This window comes from Lotus japonicus, chromosome 1 (assembly GCF_012489685.1).
Source record: "Lotus japonicus ecotype B-129 chromosome 1, LjGifu_v1.2".
NCBI lineage: Eukaryota > Viridiplantae > Streptophyta > Magnoliopsida > Fabales > Fabaceae > Lotus > Lotus japonicus.
Genome location: NC_080041.1, coordinates 62,189,873 through 62,208,719, shown reverse-complemented (window position 1 = coordinate 62,208,719; position 18,847 = coordinate 62,189,873). Strand labels below are relative to the sequence as shown.

The following is an 18,847-nucleotide window of genomic DNA, read 5'->3' as shown; positions in this document are numbered from 1 at the left end:
AGATGTGGCTGTACCTCTATTGGGCAGCTTTTGGGAAAATTAGGATTTGGTGGCTGGCTATTGGTGTTCAGTTGTAATTCTTCTCAAGAGTGTTTTCTGCTAATAAACGTTTCCAGTTTTCTTTCTCTCTTGACTCACGACTGTTTTCCTAAGAGAGGGTGCGAAACAGTTTGACTACTTCGATGTCTCTGTTCTGTTTGGTACCAGTTCTAACAGTATCTTTTTATGAATATCATCCTGTTCTCTTTTTTCATGACTATTTAGGTTGCGATGATGGTTTTTTACCTCCTGATTCATATGACTGGAGCAGGTTGGCCATATTATACATGTCTGACAGCTGCATCCGGACACTTGGGGTGGCAAATATGGACAGTTGACCTTTCATCGCGTGCTGATTGCAATAAGAAGTATGTTTGGCAGGATTTTGTGCATAAGTTAATGATTCAATTATCCAAAAGCCCATCTTCTGATAGGATCTCAAATATTATTTTTGTTGGTGTGTCGTAATGTTTTTATTTTTCTAATGGTCAATGCTATGGAAAAGCAAATTTGAGATTATCATAAACTTTTTCAAAATTCATCCAGTTTTTTAAAGACTTAATTTTATGACTTTACTACTAACACTTGATGGCATATTTAGTTTTATGTCCTCAAAGCTCAACATAGGAAACCCTCCAAAATTTGGTGATTGCTCCATTTTTCTGTTAATTACTTTTCAGGCGTTTTAATATGGATTGCAATATGGTAAAAAGCTTCTGAAATATTAATTAGCTTAACTACAATATAAAGTTTATTTCAATTCTCTTTAATTTGAACATTAAGACCTGACTTTTGTCCCTCTTCTTTTCCATGTCTTCAGATTTGTCTCAAATTAGTGGTTTGGAGCTATCATATTTGGTGGGATCCTAGCTGGGAGGCTTTCATCATAGGGGTAAATTTTGCCTATAATATAGTAATAATCACAGTTATCGATAGCGCGCGATAGCATCGTCACGTAGCAGCGTAGCGGACCCCTGCCGTGAAGGGATTGCGACCGTGAAATCCTGCTATTCGTGGCCAATAGCGGCCTTCCCTTGTATGGGATTTCATTTTTAGGGGTCATCCGCGACAGGCCGCGATCCGCGATTGACTACTATGGTAATAACAAATCAAACATTCTGCGCATAATAAATATGACCTTCCTAGGACGTATCTGGTTACATCTTTGTATACTTCCTTACATTTTTCTTCTATACCATGTTTTAAAATACCACTTTGTATTACATGTTGAAAAATGGTATTTTTGTTATTTCTTTTGGACGAACTGTTGAAACTTGGTTACTGACCTATCTGTGGACAAAGAATAGATTAGTTTTCTCCGACCTACTAGTATGATATGCATTAGTTTATTAAAACTAGTTTCGTTGAGATAATTCTGTGAAATGGTTGAAGTAGAAGAGTCAGGAGAGTGTTGCTCATAACTAACTCTTTGACACACTTTTTTTTGCGTTTAATCACACTTCTTAGTACATGAGGAACGTACGTATGACATCGTGTGATTCTTATAGATGATCCCACCTTGTGGAAAAATGCTTGGTTGTTATTGTTTTATTATTGAATTAATTTTATGTGGATCCCTTAAATGACCCGAACCCACTGTCTATTTAATGAAACACTTCAAATTTTCTCAATAATAAAGCTTGTGTTAGAAAGCATGTGTCATAGAGGATTTAATGTTAGTATTTCTGTAGTGAGTCTAGTGTCACTTGAAGGTTCCTTTTGGTCGTGTTTAATGAACCTAATGGAGTTTCTTATGTGTCATAGAGTATGTCAATGACAACTTGTTGTAGGGTTAACTAGTTGAGTGACTTGATGAACTAGTTAGTAAATATTTTCCTTGAATATATCTGCAGATGGCACTGTGAGCTTACATGAATAAGACTTGAAAGAAGTAGATGATTGTCTTTTGGTGTGTAAAACCTGGACACCGGATCTCTTTAGACTTGAGGCTCTGACTTGTGACCAAGCAATCGACAAGGAACCTTCCCAGTTTGAACTACGGGAAAAGACTGCAAGCGGGAGATGCCGAGGCACAGTAGCTGCCATTTGAAGGTTCAAGCTATGGAGTCGGTGAATGTTCAGGGACGGAGTATTGATATGTGCCCTTAGTTGAGATAGTTTTAGTTAGTGAGAGAATGTTATAAAGAAGAGACTTAGAGAGAAATAACATCTTTGGGATCATTTATGCTCTCTCGAATAACCTGTAAATTCTTAGTGTTACTTCAGTTTCAGTATACTTTCTTCTTTAATGGCTGGTGCGGTGGTACCTATCAATTAGTCCACTCAGGTTTGGACGAGTATAAGGGCATCATATTTGTTACATGATGACTTTCATTGAAAAACTTGTAATACAATTCAAGAACAAGATTGAAAATAAAAGTTGCTACAAGGATTCGTTTCTCTGCATTGACAATAGAATAGAGCACATATCTTTGGAATGTTGTTACTAAGTGTGTGCAATATCTAGTGTGTTTGGGTTAGTGGTGACACACAGTTCAAAGCATGGTAACTCTAGAAACTCTTCCAAGAAATGAATACGGAGCTTTCCACTTTTGAACCAAACATGCTATAAATTCTAACTTGGCTTGTGGAAACTATGGCAGAGTGGATAAAAATAACTACTCATGTCATCATGGTTTCCACAAGCCAAGTTAGAATTTATGTTACTGTATGTATGAGAAGTTATAGTGACTTTTGATTTTAGTCCCTGTGTTTGTAGTGACTTTTGTAGTGACTTTTGATTTTAGTCCCTCCCCGAAAAAAACTAGCCGATAGCTCCCTACAGTTGCAAGCATTTTGGTTTTAGTCCTCGCCGGAGGGCGGAGCTCCGGCGACAGTGCTGAGTGGCAGGCCAAAGCTGACGTGACATGCCACGTGTAATTTTGAATTTAAAATTTTAATTTTACATGTGTAATTAATAATTTAAATAAAATAAAATAAAAAATTTAATATAATAAATTACAAAAAATTCTAGAAATTCTAGAAAAATAAAAACAAAGTTTTAGAAAATACATGCCAGAAAATCAAATCCCATAGATCCAAAACAAGAACAAAAAAACCAGTTCAACAAAACCCCAACACCAGTAGTGAATTGATGGGTCAAAAGAATGAAGCTTTCTCTTCTCTTCTTCTTCCTCATCTTCTTCTTTAAACCCATAATAGGATGAAGCTTTCTCTCCTCTCTCCTTCTCTCTTGTTCGCAACTTTCTCCCTGGATCTGGTTGGGTAAAAAAGTTAGGGGTGTTGGGGGTGCTGGTACTGAGGAAGAAGAAGATCAGGTGATTCTTGGTTTGATTTCTAGATTCATATCCAGATCTGCTTTGTTCTCTCTCTCGCGAGCTTCAGATTCGAAGATCCAAATCCCAGATCGGTGCCACAGTGCGGTGGAAGAGATTCGTGTTTGGCCAAGGAAGACCCGATCTGGCTCGCTGCGGGATGGAGGAGACGACCCAGGCAGCGGCGATCACACAATGCGGTGGTTGGCTCGGTGGTACCGTGGTGAACGAACTTGACGGTGAGGGACCGTGGCTGGAGCTTTGCTGGCTGGGGTTGGCTTTGAGGAACTGTTGCTGCAGATTCTGATTCTGAACAGGGGTATGTATTCGGGGATTTTTTTTGTTTTAGATTCGTGCCTATGGTGGAGGCTAAGCGACTGTATTTGGGGATTGTATTTTAGACTCTGATTCTGATTTGGGAATAATGTTTTTAGGAATTATCAAGCCACACGATCGAGTTGTTGTTGGCCAGAAACTTGGTGATGTATATGTGGTTAAGATTATTGAGCTTGAAGATTGAAGTGCACTGATCCAACTATTTAGTTTTAGTTTTTAAAATCCTTCCCAAGTTCTTGTAAGTTGCAGATGATTCTGCTGTGATAATGCTTAAAAAAAAACTCACATTCCTCTATTCTGGATTTTTTCATTTTCTGGGTTTGATGATGAGTATGAAGAACAAGATGGAGATGAAGATGATTGAAGAAGGATGAAGGGGAAGACGATGAAGATGATTAAGAAATTTGAGTATTTGTATTTTTTTAACTTTAATAAATATTGTAATTTTTGAATTAATTAATAATTTTATTTAATTTAGTTGTTAATTATTTATGTGGAAATATAAATAAATTAAAAATGACGTGGATAAAGCCATGTCAGCTCTGGCCCGCCACTCAGCATTGTCGCCGGAGATCCGCCCTCCGGCGAGGACTAGAACCAAAATGCTTGCAACTGCAGGGAGATATCGGCTAGTTTTTTCCGGGGAGGGACTAAAATCAAAATTCATTACAAACACAGGGATCAATTTGACCATTAACCCAAACATAAATCATAGGGAGTTTTATATTGTTATTTGGTTGCATGTGCTCATTTTTCTTTTCAAGCATTCTAAGGAGCAAGTTTAACAAGAAAGAAGTACGTTGCATCACTGTGAGGGTGTGGCAGTGATAGAAAGGAATGGAGTTGCAGTGACACTGCTCCTAGGACAAGGTGATGCTACGTATCTTTTTGTTTTGTGGTCCAAATGTCACATATATTGAAAAATGGTGTTTAATGAAGCTTCCTGTTAGTGGCTTGCAATCAGTAGTGTCCATGTCTAAGACCTTAGCTTGGCAACCGAAATTGGATATGACGGGGTAGAAGAAGAGTGAAGTATTGAAGTTCAACCGTGAGACTAGGACTAAAGATTAAGGGAAACTTTTTACCAATTCATTTACAAGTTGTTATAACCTGAAAAGGTTTAAGTGGAGGGTGCTGTAAAAGCTAAACTAAGAAGAAGAACAATATCTATGAGACAGAGTATCTCCTACTTCTTCCAGTTTTTCCCTCCCTAGACTTCCTAACTGATTTCTGGCGTTTACCTCCACCTTGACTGCTAAACATGGCAATTCTCCCTATCCCCTTAGAAATGGAGGTTAAGAATGTTCTTCCATTTCCCGCCTTATTAATCATGCCTTGTTTCATGAACATCTGCTCCTTCTCCAACTCGCTCAGCCTCACCCTCAATCTCGAAATCTCTAGCTTCAGCTCTCGGTTCTCCCGACGCAGAGAAGCGTAGTTATCCCTCGGAGACATGGCAGCGCTTGGAACACCGCTGCTTATTCTCTGTGATTGCAGCCCATCTCCTGAACTCCCTGACAGTGCATTCTTCAAACGCAGCTGCTCAACATACAGGACTTGCACCACCATCTGCACTGGAAGCCTGTCGTTCTGGGCAGCATGATTGCATGCTTCTTGAGACAGCTTCTGGCAGTCTATAAACTTGCAAAGCTTCTTGCATTCTTGTTCTGTCAATTTTGTATGTGCCTGATCAAAAAGAGGTGCTGTGTTTTGTCAGCATGAAGAAGGAAAAATGAATAACAAACACACTCAACTGTTTAGTTTTGGGGGATTACTATTCGAACCACGTTTTTCTCTCCCTGCACTAGCCCACCTGCATGTGGTTGGTTCAAGGAGAGAAACCGGCTATACGAATAGTAATTCCCTTAGTTTTGTAAGTGTAACTCTAGCATGATTGAGAATGAAGTTTGACTAGAATGTGCTTAAGTGCGTGTTTGGAAACCCTTATATAATTAATTTGGAAGTCAATTCAATTATGGGGATCTAAGTTGCAGAATTGATTCTGATGAAAGAGAAGTTGATCCAAACATGCTATAACTATTAGAATCAGAAAAGGGGTTTCCCTTCAGTTGAAGCAAATTTACCTTCAAATAAATGTCGACAGCTCTATAAAGGCCATCATCAATGACACGAGCATAATCAGGAAGTGCCTCTATCAAAGCAATGAATTTCAGTAGACTTAAGCAAGGATCAGGAGCAATTTCTGTTAAATAAGCATCCATAAGCTGCCCCACTTTTAGAAGAGAACCATGGCAATTAGAAACAACCTCATCAGATTCATATCCATAATCTTCACTTTCTTCCTCGTCAATCCTCTGCAAGAAATTCACCAGCACCCTGTGAACTGTATCAACATCAAACAGAGAATCCCCACTCTGCAGAGATGGTATAAGAAGATCATCAAGTGAAACCATTTCTAACCTTAATGCTATCCTCCTTTCAAGCTCAAGCCCACAGGGAATGGTTGCACCCAACATGATAGCCATCTTCAACATGCCAAACAAGAAGGTCAATGGAATGGAAGAGCTCTTGTCTGTTGGTATGAGACTTACAAGAGTTTCCACAATTGTCCTTTGATCCTTTTCTCCATTGGTTGGACTTGAACTTGTCCTTGATGCATTCCAAAATTGACTCTTCCCAATACCCTTAAGTGATGATTCAGCATAATGAATCAATGAAGCAATGATGTTATCTGATCCAACTCCCATTCTTCCCATAGCACTTATAACTCTCTGGAAGAAATCAATACTCAACACTGAGAGATCTTCAACCCACCATGCAACACAACCTTCCTTTAGTTCTTTAGATTCACCATCACAATCTAATTTAGATAAACCAGAAGCTAGTTGCTCCTTGCATGCATTCATTGCAATGGCTTCTACACACCCTTTCGATATTCTAATCTCCTCCACCATGTTTGGAGGTAGCATCTCACAGGTGGATAGTACTTCCACTGACTTCTGAAGACTTTGAAAGACAATCTCATTGAGATAAGTATCTGTTCTTGAGACGAGGTTTCGCTCCCGGTATTCTTCTGTCATTTCCAGGTACTCAGCCGCGCAACGTAGCCTCGCGACATTGAATGTTGTGATCTCGAAATTCATCCCGTAACAGAACTTCATGGCGAGTTCAAATGTTGGGTATCCCCCTGGAAAGTTGAGTAGCTCCAAGTTTGAAAGATTGGAGCCTTTGGCTTCAGCAACCATCTTCCTGATCTTCCCACTTAGGGTCACCAGGGGAAACTTCATGAATACAGGAAAAAGTAACAAATTAGTTTTTAAAGATTTTGAGTTCAATCTAACTGTTTTGGTCAATTTAAGACATCATCTAAGTGTGTTTGGTTACTAGTTGAGTGCAATGTAAACGAATTTTCATCTCAATCAACAAGAAAAGTTTCATCTGTTTTTTTTTGTCTCGAAGTGAGGACTAACGCTCATTTACAGTGATGGTCACAGATATCCAAACAAAGTCTGAATAGTCTTATGTTGAATGGGGGGAGCTAATGTGTACTCAAAAGAAGCCAAATAGAGTCATGAGCTTTTCCCTTTGATTGATTTCTAAAGTAGGCATTACTTTTGGAAAAACAGTTGTAGATTTTAGTCCATGCTAACATATGATAGATTCTATCTCATAAAGTATTCATTAAATCCCAATTCATAGAAAGTAGTATATAAAACAGAACAAGCTCATGAATTTGTCTAGTCTTTAAACCACATCTTCAAAGATTTACCTTGTGCAGCAAAAATGATTCCCCATCAACAACAATCGTAATGTCACCAGCAACATCAGCAAAAATCCTGCCATAAAAAAAGATCAATATGACATGACAATTGTCTTTAAACCTGCAATTCTACTATTCTCCCAAGAATTTAGATAACTCTCTCTACCTTAATAACTCCAAATATCTCACAATCAAACATGTGCTGGACATTAATATATGTTTGAATGAACTTATTTTTCCTCAGAGTCACCTAGAAACTACTCACATAAGCTTCTTTTCTTCTAGAACTGATTTTGGCTTTAGAATCAAATGCAGAAGAATTTCCAAACAAGCTATAACCTTTATTTTTCAAGATTACTATGTTATGGTATAGCCTTTATTCATAAAATCCAGATGAAACTGGCTAACAAAGTTAAGAACTGCACAATCTACAAAAAGGTACTATATAACTATAACCCTACCCCATGTAAGATAAAACTTGAATGAAATGAAAACAAAGCAAACACATGAATTTGGATCCTCTCCAGCACTTTTTTCCCTCCAGCTCCTACAGCCACATCCTAACCATTGATTTTTGTATTCCAAAGCTACATTCTTAATCCACCATCAAATGAAATAAAAAGAGACAACTAAATCACACTCTTACTAGACAAAAAACAACAGTCAGAGAGAACTAGTAAGCAAAAAGATCAATAAAGGTATTAATTAGTACCTTGTAGTGAATGAGTTGGAGAAGTTAGGAGTAGCTGGAGAGTGTTTAGAAGAAGAAATAGAGTTTTCAGAAACCATTTTCTTTCTTTCTTTCAATGTGTTGCGTAAGTTTCTGTAACAGCAACACAAGTTGTGACCCTGTGACTGTGGATGATTAAACTATCAAATAATGTGTACGAAAAAAAGATTGCAGGTTTTCAGGAACATTTTGAGGTGAACACCCCGAAAAGCCCTCAACAAAGCTATCAAATATTCACAAATGCCATGACACACACACAAACAACAACACAACCTTTTCTTTTCGTTTTCATACAACATGTGATGTGTGTATAGCCAAAACCATCTTTTGCTTTTTGGCTGCTTTTGTTCCTGGCTTTTGAGTCACAATGCTGTTATTCTACACAGTGTTCAGATTTCATATATTCTAATCAAGTACCATTGTTGGCCTTGGATGTTGGACATCACATTACAAAAAAAAACTGAGTGCAAAATTTGCATACAGGGTCTGTTTGTAACTTTTTTGGATTTTGATTTTTGAAATGACCAAAACCAAAGGCTGAAATTATGGCTTTAAAATGTCCATTACTCACACAGTTACTCATAAGTCATAATATAGTAATTAATAGCTTAATTTGCTACTCAAAATCAAATATGCAGCTGTATTAATTGCAAGGCTTTAAAATATTGTTTAATTTTAAGAAAGCTTTTAATTAAAGAATTACGTTTGAGAGTTACAATGAACTTCAAAATTTAAACAAATTGAAAGAAAGAGATAAAAAAATTGCCTTTTACATATACAGAAAATAATTATTTATAATAGATCTAAACTAAAAGCAATCATTCGGTTCTGATTTGACAAATTTCCTTTTTAAATGAATCGAAAGAAAATGTAGGTTACATCTTTGTATCGATTCTTCGACTATTAGAATCAACTTTTAAGTCATAATTAATTTTAACTTTAAAACTCATTTTGTATTAAACTTGTACATCACAACTTTTGCAATGGTACTAATTGGTTGGTTCAAGTGATACGTATTAAATTTCCCTTAACCAATGTCTGATGTTCGAGTCTTGAGTCTTGTAGATAAAAAAAACTTTCGTAATAGTCTACGGTGGAAGTAACCACAAGACATGCATTAAAAGAAACAAAGGAATAAGGATGCAAATGATCCTGGCTGAAAGAGAATTGCCTATCTCGTGTGGACGGTGAAGCATATATGTCTTAAAAAACACTTTTGCAATGGTGATATGATCAATGGAAGTAACCTTCCACAAATTTCAAAGAAAAATGAAAACTGTTGAAAAGCAAAAGTTATAACTAGTAGGCTACCATAACATAATCCACATGCAGCAAACAGGGTGGTGGTGGTGTTGATTTGGTGAAGAAAAGGGTCAATGTTGGAGCTTACAAGGCAGAGAAGAAAAACAAAGTTTCATTTCAAAAGATAAAGTGGTCTAAGAACATTTGACATGGGATGTTGGTGGCATGGATCGATGCTACTGAGTGGACACAGAACTCAATAACGATGCAATTATTAGAGACACCACCACTACTACACATTCTGCCTTCTTATTCCTTTTCCTAAATTATTTTATTTATTAACTATTATTATCTTATCAATTAATTATAACATGTGGTAAGGGCAAGTATTAATTTTTAAGTATATTCCTTAACTTTCTGCCATCGATGGATAGCTTCACGTTTCTTTTATATACAAAAGTTCTCCTTCATTTGGACATGTATTTGTTTATAATGTATAATTTAACCATTAATACTGTATTTAGCTTCAAGACAAATTAATGATCATTCAACTAAGAAATCCTATACAATACGAAAATTCTTTATGATTTAACCCTAAGAACTTTATAGGTAATTACTGAAGGAAACAGAACTGACACATAAAATTTGGGGGGGGGGGGGGGACATTTTTCAGTGAAGGGCAGATTGTGTATTGAAACAAACTTCAAGTTGTTATTAAATAACCAAAATTCATTCAGTGGTATAACTAGACTAAACACAAGGATAAAAAAGTTAAATAAGATAGTAATATTAAATGAAAACATGCAAGTATTATGAATAAAATAAAGTAACAAAAATGTATCAATAATAAAAAAATAATAGTCCAAATAATAGAGTCGAAGTGACCAATTAGACAAAAAACTGATGAAGTGATCGGTTCATTTGAAGGAAAGAACTCGTAAATTTCTTAACAATCTAAAAGAAGTAAGTGATCTTACAACATATGTTTTTTTTTTTTGTATTGACCAAGGTATCCCCACAGCCGACAGCCGTGAGCCTAATCCCTCGTCCCACGGTCAGCGCACTAAGCGGTAGGGAACTGACCAAGGAGTTTTTTCTATTCGCAAGAGTTGGGATTCGAAGTACAACATATGCTTTACTCATACTTTGGGATTAAGTCAAGTACCTATAAAAAGTTGATTTTTATTTAGTTTTAGTTTAACTTTACTTTTATTTTCTCTAATTTGAATTTGATGAGATGAACAATGAGAAATCAAGAAACAACGAGTTTGATTTGTGGACTAAAAATACTCTAATTTAATTTGATCCTCCAATTTTTTAGCTAACTAAATTAATCTAGTTTTTGAAATTAAGAAAACTTAATTATACTATTATTAAATTTTTCTAACTCTAAAATTCTAATTTTTAACTTTTATATCTAAATATTTACGAGCTTATGTTGGATTATGGTAGGGGGCAATTTTAAAATTTAGAAGTTATTGATATAGTGAAATTTTATAAAACTTCAATTACTATTTTACCCTTCAAAAAAATGATTATTTAGCATGTGAGATTAGGGTTTAAAGAGGGTGTTAATAATTTTTTTTATTTCTAATGTAATTTAACAGTTTGACTTGTGAAATGAGAATAAGAAGTGTGGGCTGCTCAGGAGTACCACTTTTTGACGACTCATTCATTCATGTGTCTCTTGACGAACGTTTATTAAAGACACACTTTGTTTTCATGCTTTAGACTAGATGTCTTGGGGTTTGTGGACTAGTCAGAAGTGTGATCATTACCTAGCGAGGGACTTCACAACTTGGCTAGCATTTCACATTTGGCGGGCCATCAGTCATGACATTTTCATTCGACGAAGGGTCTTCTCGTCATACTGACAATTTGTATCTCTCACATCATGTTGGCGATATGTATATCCCATGTGTCATGCTGACGAGTTATATGTGTCACGCCTTGTTTGCGAGTCATATGTATTTTAGAGTCTTAGGCTACCTCACCTCCCTTTTCTGGGCGAGTTATGCTTATATGGATTATTTTACACCAAGACTCAAATTCATGTATTTAGGGTTAGACTCCTCTATATAAAGAGAAAAGACCACTTGTAATACTCATGTTCATTATCATAGTGAAACAGCTAGGTTTAGGTCTCCTTCCATGGGAGCACTAGATCTGGCCATGGTTCATACATGAATAGAAGAATATAAGACGATCTATTTGGTTCAATTTATGAAGATTTCAAAGAAAATGAAAATGAAAAGTTCTAAAGTAAATGAAAAAGTGACAAGACGACTTATCTTAATAATATATAAAGCTCATCCACCAAAGTGGGTCATATTGCTACATAATTTCCAAATGTTAGCATTCTATTGGTTGTTTCCATTGAATTTCCAAATGGCTTATTCTAATTGGTTCATATTGATGACTTTTCATTGGTCCACAATTAATAAATCAATATATTTAATTAAAGCTAGCAATTCTGATTTGAGTTTACGTTTTTTAAAAATTTCCAAGTTTAATTAGGAATATTCTAACAAAAGATCTCACATGTGGAAAATCATCATTTTGCCTATAATCTCATTTTACCCTGAATGTGATCTTTGCAATTAACGGTTAAAAAAACTAAAAAAGTAAAAAAGAAGCATAATTTTTTTTAAACTAAAAAGAAGCATAGTTTTCAATGTATTTTTAATGCATGAAAATCATTGTCTTGATGCAATTATAAAATGATAATCTGCAATCTCATAAATAGTATGATAATGCTTCATATTTTATTTTATATAATCGTGTTATTCATTCATGGAGCTTAAACAATGGCTTAAATTTTTCAAAGAAACACATATCCATGCTAAAACTATTTTATGTACAGTGGAAAATAAAATAAAAAGAGTAACCTTTATCTCTAGAAAGTAGCAGTAGTGGACACGTACAAATGAATTTTTTTTTTTGGTTACAGCGTACAAATGAAGTTGATCTTTCAGTCGAAAACATGATTTAGGAAAAGGAAATTCAATTTGAAAATTTATTTAAGGAAGGTGCTGATATCTTGCCTAGAAATATTGTGGAGGTTTCGCGCATCAATGAGATGATTTTAAAAGGTATATCAAACTTTTATGTCAATTTAAATTGATGCATCCTTCATATGAAAGTGTTTTTTTAAGTCATATGAAAGTGTTAAAAGGTAATGGGTATTCATGGGCAATATATTATATATCAATCATTCGATTAATACAAAAATATTATCAATTTAAATTTAAATCATCATTTAATGAATGGTAAGTAACTGATTCAATGACTATGGCCACTAATATGATTTCCTCTAATGCCGGATTTCTATCAATATGAGTAGTAGTCTTTCTTGGTGATTCATAATTAGAGGTTTCCAGCTCAAGAGAATTGTAGCATGAATTGAAGCAAAGGACATTGACATTGAAGAAGCTCAAGAAGGTGACGATGATAGGGTGACCATGATTCTCTAATTTCTCATAGCTTATAGTTTCATGTGTTTTTTGCTTATAACTCTCTTTCCATAAGGGTATCATGTAACTCTACCAATTCAAAATAACTGAGAGGATCTTTTAGGACCATGCTTAAATTCTTTATAAAAAAAATATTACAAAGGCTTAAATGCAATGTTTATATATGCACAGACAAAAGTGGTATAAATCACATAGGAGGAACTGAGGGAAGGATTGCAAAGACTTGGATCAGAGCTTACCGAAGCTGAAAGCTTTACAAATTTGTCTTTTTAGTCCTTTATTTTCCCAAATTTAGAATTCTCATTGCTTTAATTTAGACTGATGTATCTGGAAATGACACAGTTGACTATATAGAATTATCACTGCTACAATTAGTAGCACCTTTGCAAGGCCTTCTAATTCTATAATAAAGACAATTTTGTGTAATTCATTCTCACGCAGTTGCACATTCTGGGCAAAATCATGAAGAAGAATCTTAGTGTGAGTGTTAAAAGTGATATTTCAACATTTGACTCCAAGTTCCAAAGATCATTTTGGGGAACTATCAAAAGAAGGACACATTATCTGCAGTTGCAACAATAGTGGAGCCTTTTTTAAGACTTTTTGAGCATCATATTGTTGTATGAGTTACATTGCATTTCCTTCTGAACTAATTTAAAATAATCTAATATATTTCTATCTATACAATTGGGAGGTTGTTTCAGTGAGTAGTTGTTACATGTGGCCTTTTTTGTGCATTTGAAGCCTTTGCAATCCATATGTCTCTTAAATTGTATACCTAGCATATAAAATGATTGAGTTTACTGCTTTTCATTAAAACACATTGATATATAATCTATATTCATGGATGATTAAATTACATGGTAAAAAGCTCTCATGACAAAGAAAATTTTACATAAAAATAGTTTCATGTTAAAATTATAAGAAAAAAAATTTAATAAAATTTATTTATTTTAAAATATAATTTCATGTTTGAAATGTATATAGTATGCTTTCAATTTTGTAGAAATTAAATGATAAAAAGCTATTACGAGGAAGAATATTTTTCAAGAAAATACTTTAATGCACGACTAATAAAAAGTAAATTTTCATATAATTTAAATATATTTTCCATAATTTGTTTAATAATTTTAAAATAAATATTAAGTATGAAAATTTGATAATAAACATATATTGTATGTGGGCTAGAATATATATATATATATATATATATATATATATATTACATAGTTAAAAAATCTCACAAGATGAAATATTTTACATCAAAGTATTTTAATGTTAAAACTTATTTGTAATTAAATTTTATTTCATTTCAGTTTCTTTTTCATTATTTTCTAAAATAATGTTAGAAGTATATATATATGTATATATATATATATATATATATATATAATTACGAAAATATGATGATGAAAATATTTCGTTGGAAAATTAGATAACATTAATATATAAGAATATTATTTGCTTTAATTTTTGTATAAATTACAAGATAAAGATATCTCACGGGGAGGAACTGTTACATGAAATGTGTTTATATTAAAACTAATAAAAAATAAATTCTCATAAATATATATAAAACTATGATTTAATAGTAAAATTATGTTGTATGAGATAAGAAAAAAATTAATTGATGCATATATATATATATATATATATATATAAATAAAAGCTTAAAAGCACTTTTGGTCCCCCACGAATGCAATGTGTGCAAATATGATCCTTAAACTTTAAAAATAGCATTTTGAGTCCCCCACGTTACCCTCTGTCAACAAAATTAGTCCCTCCGTAAAAAACTAACGTTTTATCCTATGTGGCACATTTTAATTGATGTGGATGCTTGTGTGGCAGTTTTTCCAAAAAAAAAATAGAATTTGCATCCGTTTCATCATCTTCTTCATATGCATCATCATCCTCCTTCTTCATCTTCATCTTCATCATCATCTCCAGATTCGTCCTTCCTTCACCAGATCTGAAAGCTCTTCCTCCTTCGTGCCATGCCCCCACCAAAAAGCCCAAATGTCAAGCTGAAAACTTCCAAACCCCAAACCTCCGTCCAGCCACCTTCAACACCAAAAAACCCAACCGAAATCAAACCTCGGTTGAGATCTGGTCAGAGAGTAAGAGAAGTGAGTGTAGCATGCCCTTTTTCTCCCCTTCCCAAATTTCTAGGCGATTTCTTCTCCATGTTCGATCAAATTTCTGGGCGATTTATGGGTATTTGTTAGATTTGGGGGTTAGGGTTCATCATCATCTTCACAATACGTTGTTGTTGGGTCTGAGTTGAAGAATATTATTTGGGTTTGAAGAGAAATTTGGGGATGGGTTTGTGTTTCAAGTTCAACCCATTTTATTCTGGGTTTGTTTGATGAAGAAGGGCACCTAACCATTTTAGTTATTTTTGAAATCTCAATTTTTAATATGAATCCAATGAGACACCATGCAAGTCAAATACGTTCTTGCTTTATAGATTTGAAAACATGGTGCCAATTCCAATTCGTGCTAATACCAGTTCCTGCTTCTTTGCCTGTGTTCAGTGTTATATATTGACAACCATGACAGACAATTATGAAAGAGAAAGAAGGATACATATCATGATTCAATACAAATCATCTTTTTGCTTTTCAGGATTCATAGCTATTTGTTGGGTTTCAAGCAAATGATGAATATGGTGGAAGAAGAAAATGAAGATGAGGAGAATTTGTTGGGTTTCTTCAGTTTTTTTTTCAATTATTGTTTGGGTTAAATTAGATATTTGTCCCCAGAACCGTTAGTTTTTTAACGGAGGGACTAATTTTGTTGACGGAGGATAACGTGGGGACTTAAAATGCTATTTTTAAAGTTTAAGGACCATGTTTGCACACATCGCATTTGTGGGGGACCAAAAATGCCTTTAAGCCATATATATATATATATATATATATATATATATATATATATATATATATGCACAATTGTTTTAATTTAAATTACATGTTAAAAAGCTCTTACGACAAAATATATTTCATGTAAAAACTAATATTTTTAAAAATTTAATATATTTTCAATGTTTTTCATAATTTTTTAAATAGTTATGTCAAAATCCTATTAAACTCGTGCATAGTCAAGATGCTATGCCAATTTACAAGAGATTTGGATATCCTGATTTGTTCATAACTATGACATGCAATGTCAATTGGCTAGAAATCAAGTCGTTTGTTGAGTCAAGAGGATCTCGGCCAGATAAACGTCCAGTTAGTTGCACCGGAACATGAATATCCGAGCTCCAACTCTGCCTTGCAATCTTATGAGGATTCTGAAATCCGAGGTGAGTGGTTTACCCCAGAATTTTGATCGACACTAAAAGTTAAAGAATATCTAACCACAAACTATTATTGAAAGTTGGTACTTCAATCATGTTTTTGAGAAATATAGACATAGAATGTTTATGCAACAGAATCAGGTTAATTTGGATGAACTGAGTGCAAAATTTGCATACAGGGTCTGTTTGTAACTTTTTTGGGTTTTGATTTTTGAAATGACCAAAACCAAAGGCTGAAATTATGGCTTTAAAATGTCCATTACTCACACAGTTACTCATAAGTCATAATATAGTAATTAATAGCTTAATTTGCTACTCAAAATCAAATATGCAGCTGTATTAATTGCAAGGCTTTAAAATATTGTTTAATTTTAAGAAAGCTTTTAATTAAAGAATTACGTTTGAGAGTTACAATGAACTTCAAAATTTAAACAAATTGAAAGAAAGAGATAAAAAAATTGCCTTTTACATATACAGAAAATAATTATTTATAATAGATCTAAACTAAAAGCAATCATTCGGTTCTGATTTGACAAATTTCCTTTTTAAATGAATCGAAAGAAAATGTAGGTTACATCTTTGTATCGATTCTTCAACTATTAGAATCAACTTTTAAGTCATAATTAATTTTAACTTTAAAACTCATTTTGTATTAAACTTGTACATCACAACTTTTGCAATGGTACTAATTGGTTGGTTCAAGTGATACGTATTTAATTTCCCTTAACCAATGTCTGATGTTCGAGTCTTGAGTCTTGTAGATAAAAAAAACTTTCGTAATAGTCTACGGTGGAAGTAACCACAAGACATGCATTAAAAGAAACAAAGGAATAAGGATGCAAATGATCCTGGCTGAAAGAGAATTGCCTATCTCGTGTGGACGGTGAAGCATATATGTCTTAAAAAACACTTTTGCAATGGTGATATGATCAATGGAAGTAACCTTCCACAAATTTCAAAGAAAAATGAAAACTGTTGAAAAGCAAAAGTTATAACTAGTAGGCTACCATAACATAATCCACATGCAGCAAACAGGGTGGTGGTGGTGTTGAAAAATGATTTTTTAAAGAAAAAAAGCTGAAAGCAACGCACGCTAAATCTGTTTTATTTAGTCACTAATAAGTAATAACTTTCTTTGTCCATTTTAATCACTTTGGTTGAAATTAAGGGCATGTTTGATTCTGTTTTTTGTTTTTGTTTTTAAAAACGGTTTTGTAAAACCGTTTTGAAAAACAGTTTTTCATAACAAAAGAAAAATAAAACTTGTTTGGTGATATATAATTTTAAAACAGCTTTAAATGATAGAAAACCAAAAACTTGTTTGATAAACTTGTTTTGGAAACATGTTTTGATAAAAAAGGAAATGTCATTTGGTTTTAATTTTTTAATAAATATCTTGAATATAATTTATTTTTATTATAAAGGTTTTTAAATTATTCTATTCGTGTTGATATATATATATATTCATAGTTTTTTTACAAAAAATAAATAGACTTTATTTATTTAGGAGTAACGCTGAAATGATCATAATAAATAATAGTAAGAGATAAAGGTACCATTGTTCAAGTAAAACCTTGTAGATGAATTAATAATAAAATATGTTTTTCTTATTGTGTCTACTTTCAATAACTCTGATTGGTGCCAATCTATAGAAGATAAAGGTTAGGGTTGGCAATGGGCTCTGTGGGTGCGGGTTTGGTCATTTCCATACCCAAACCCAAATTTAACACCCAAACTCAAACCCAAACCCAAATTTAATATGGGTGCAAAAGTTAAACCCAAACCCAAACCTCTGGGTTTCGAGTTACCCAAACTCAAACCCCAAAATTCAATGTGAGCACTGAATCGGCAAAAAATGGATCCGGAAATAACATGTACATAAGAGAAAAACATGAATATAAGCTGATTAAACATCATCATCATTCCAATACAAAGAAAAAAATACAGTTCATCAACATAAGTCTACTTAGTAACTTTAAAGAAAACCCTACTTAATAACTTTAATAATATATATAAGGGCTGATAATTACATTCATAAGGCTTCGGGTTTGGGTTTGGGTTTGGGTGCGAGTTTAACCAATCCCACACTCAAACCCAAACATGTTTTAAAATTTGGGTGAAACCCAAACCCAAATCCAAAGAAATCGGGTTTCGTCCGAAATTTCAGGTCGGGTTCGGGTTTGGCCCCTTGATTTTGGGTTTTCTTGCCATCTCTAATAAATGTACCATATTGCAGCTCCATACACAGTAGCTACCTCTCTTAAATGTATGCATCCGTTACACCTTCTTCGAGCTTCATGAAGAAAACCCACCTTGACTTTGCTACTCACCACTATAACCCAACTGCAGGCTCGAATCAACCCTCTTTTTTTGGATGCACAGCGGTGGGTTGCACTTATCGACCAATTACAGCCGCACCCAACTTTTTTAATTATATCCCACATCGGATAGATTATTGGTATGAAGCAATATTTACAAGAGTGTCATTAATGACAAAATATTCTTCTCCGCGTTTCTCCGATTTCGAGAACAAAACTAAAACAAAAACAACTCTAAGTTGTTTCCTATTTATTGTTCTTAAAATCAAAAAACAAAAAGTTGTTTCCGGAATTGGTTGTTAAAAACAGATGTGCCGAATAAGTTTTTTTGTTTTTTATTCTACAAAACAGAAAACTGTTTTTAAAAACAGTAATAAAACAGGCCCTAAGTTTTTGTTGTTCAAAATGTGGCTAG

At 33.9% G+C, this 18,847-nt stretch overlaps 1 protein-coding gene across 1 annotated transcript; it reads right to left on the bottom strand.

Annotated features, from left to right (window-relative positions):
• Window positions 1-4,562: 4,562 nt before the first annotated feature.
• Window positions 4,563-8,321, bottom strand: LOC130736640 (BTB/POZ domain-containing protein At3g08570-like). Its single transcript, XM_057588445.1, has 4 exons — window positions 8,084-8,321; window positions 7,381-7,447; window positions 5,735-6,892; window positions 4,563-5,336 (listed from the first exon to the last, which is right to left on the bottom strand). Exons 1-4 carry the CDS (start codon window positions 8,158-8,160, stop codon window positions 4,818-4,820), a joined length of 1,821 nt encoding a protein of 606 aa, XP_057444428.1. The 5' UTR covers window positions 8,161-8,321; the 3' UTR covers window positions 4,563-4,817.
• Between the last annotated feature and the right edge of the window lie 10,526 nt (window positions 8,322-18,847).

Excerpts from the sequence above, each read along its gene's own strand:
- LOC130736640 (XM_057588445.1), bottom strand. The coding sequence starts at position 8,160 with ATGGTTTCTGAAAACTCTATTTCTTCTTCTAAACACTCTCCAGCTACT. Across the intron at positions 7,448-8,083 it reads TCCAACTCATTCACTACAAG|GATTTTTGCTGATGTTGCTG; the intron begins GTACTAATTAAT and ends TTTTTATGGCAG. Across the intron at positions 6,893-7,380 it reads AATCATTTTTGCTGCACAAG|TTTCCCCTGGTGACCCTAAG; the intron begins GTAAATCTTTGA and ends GTATTCATGAAG.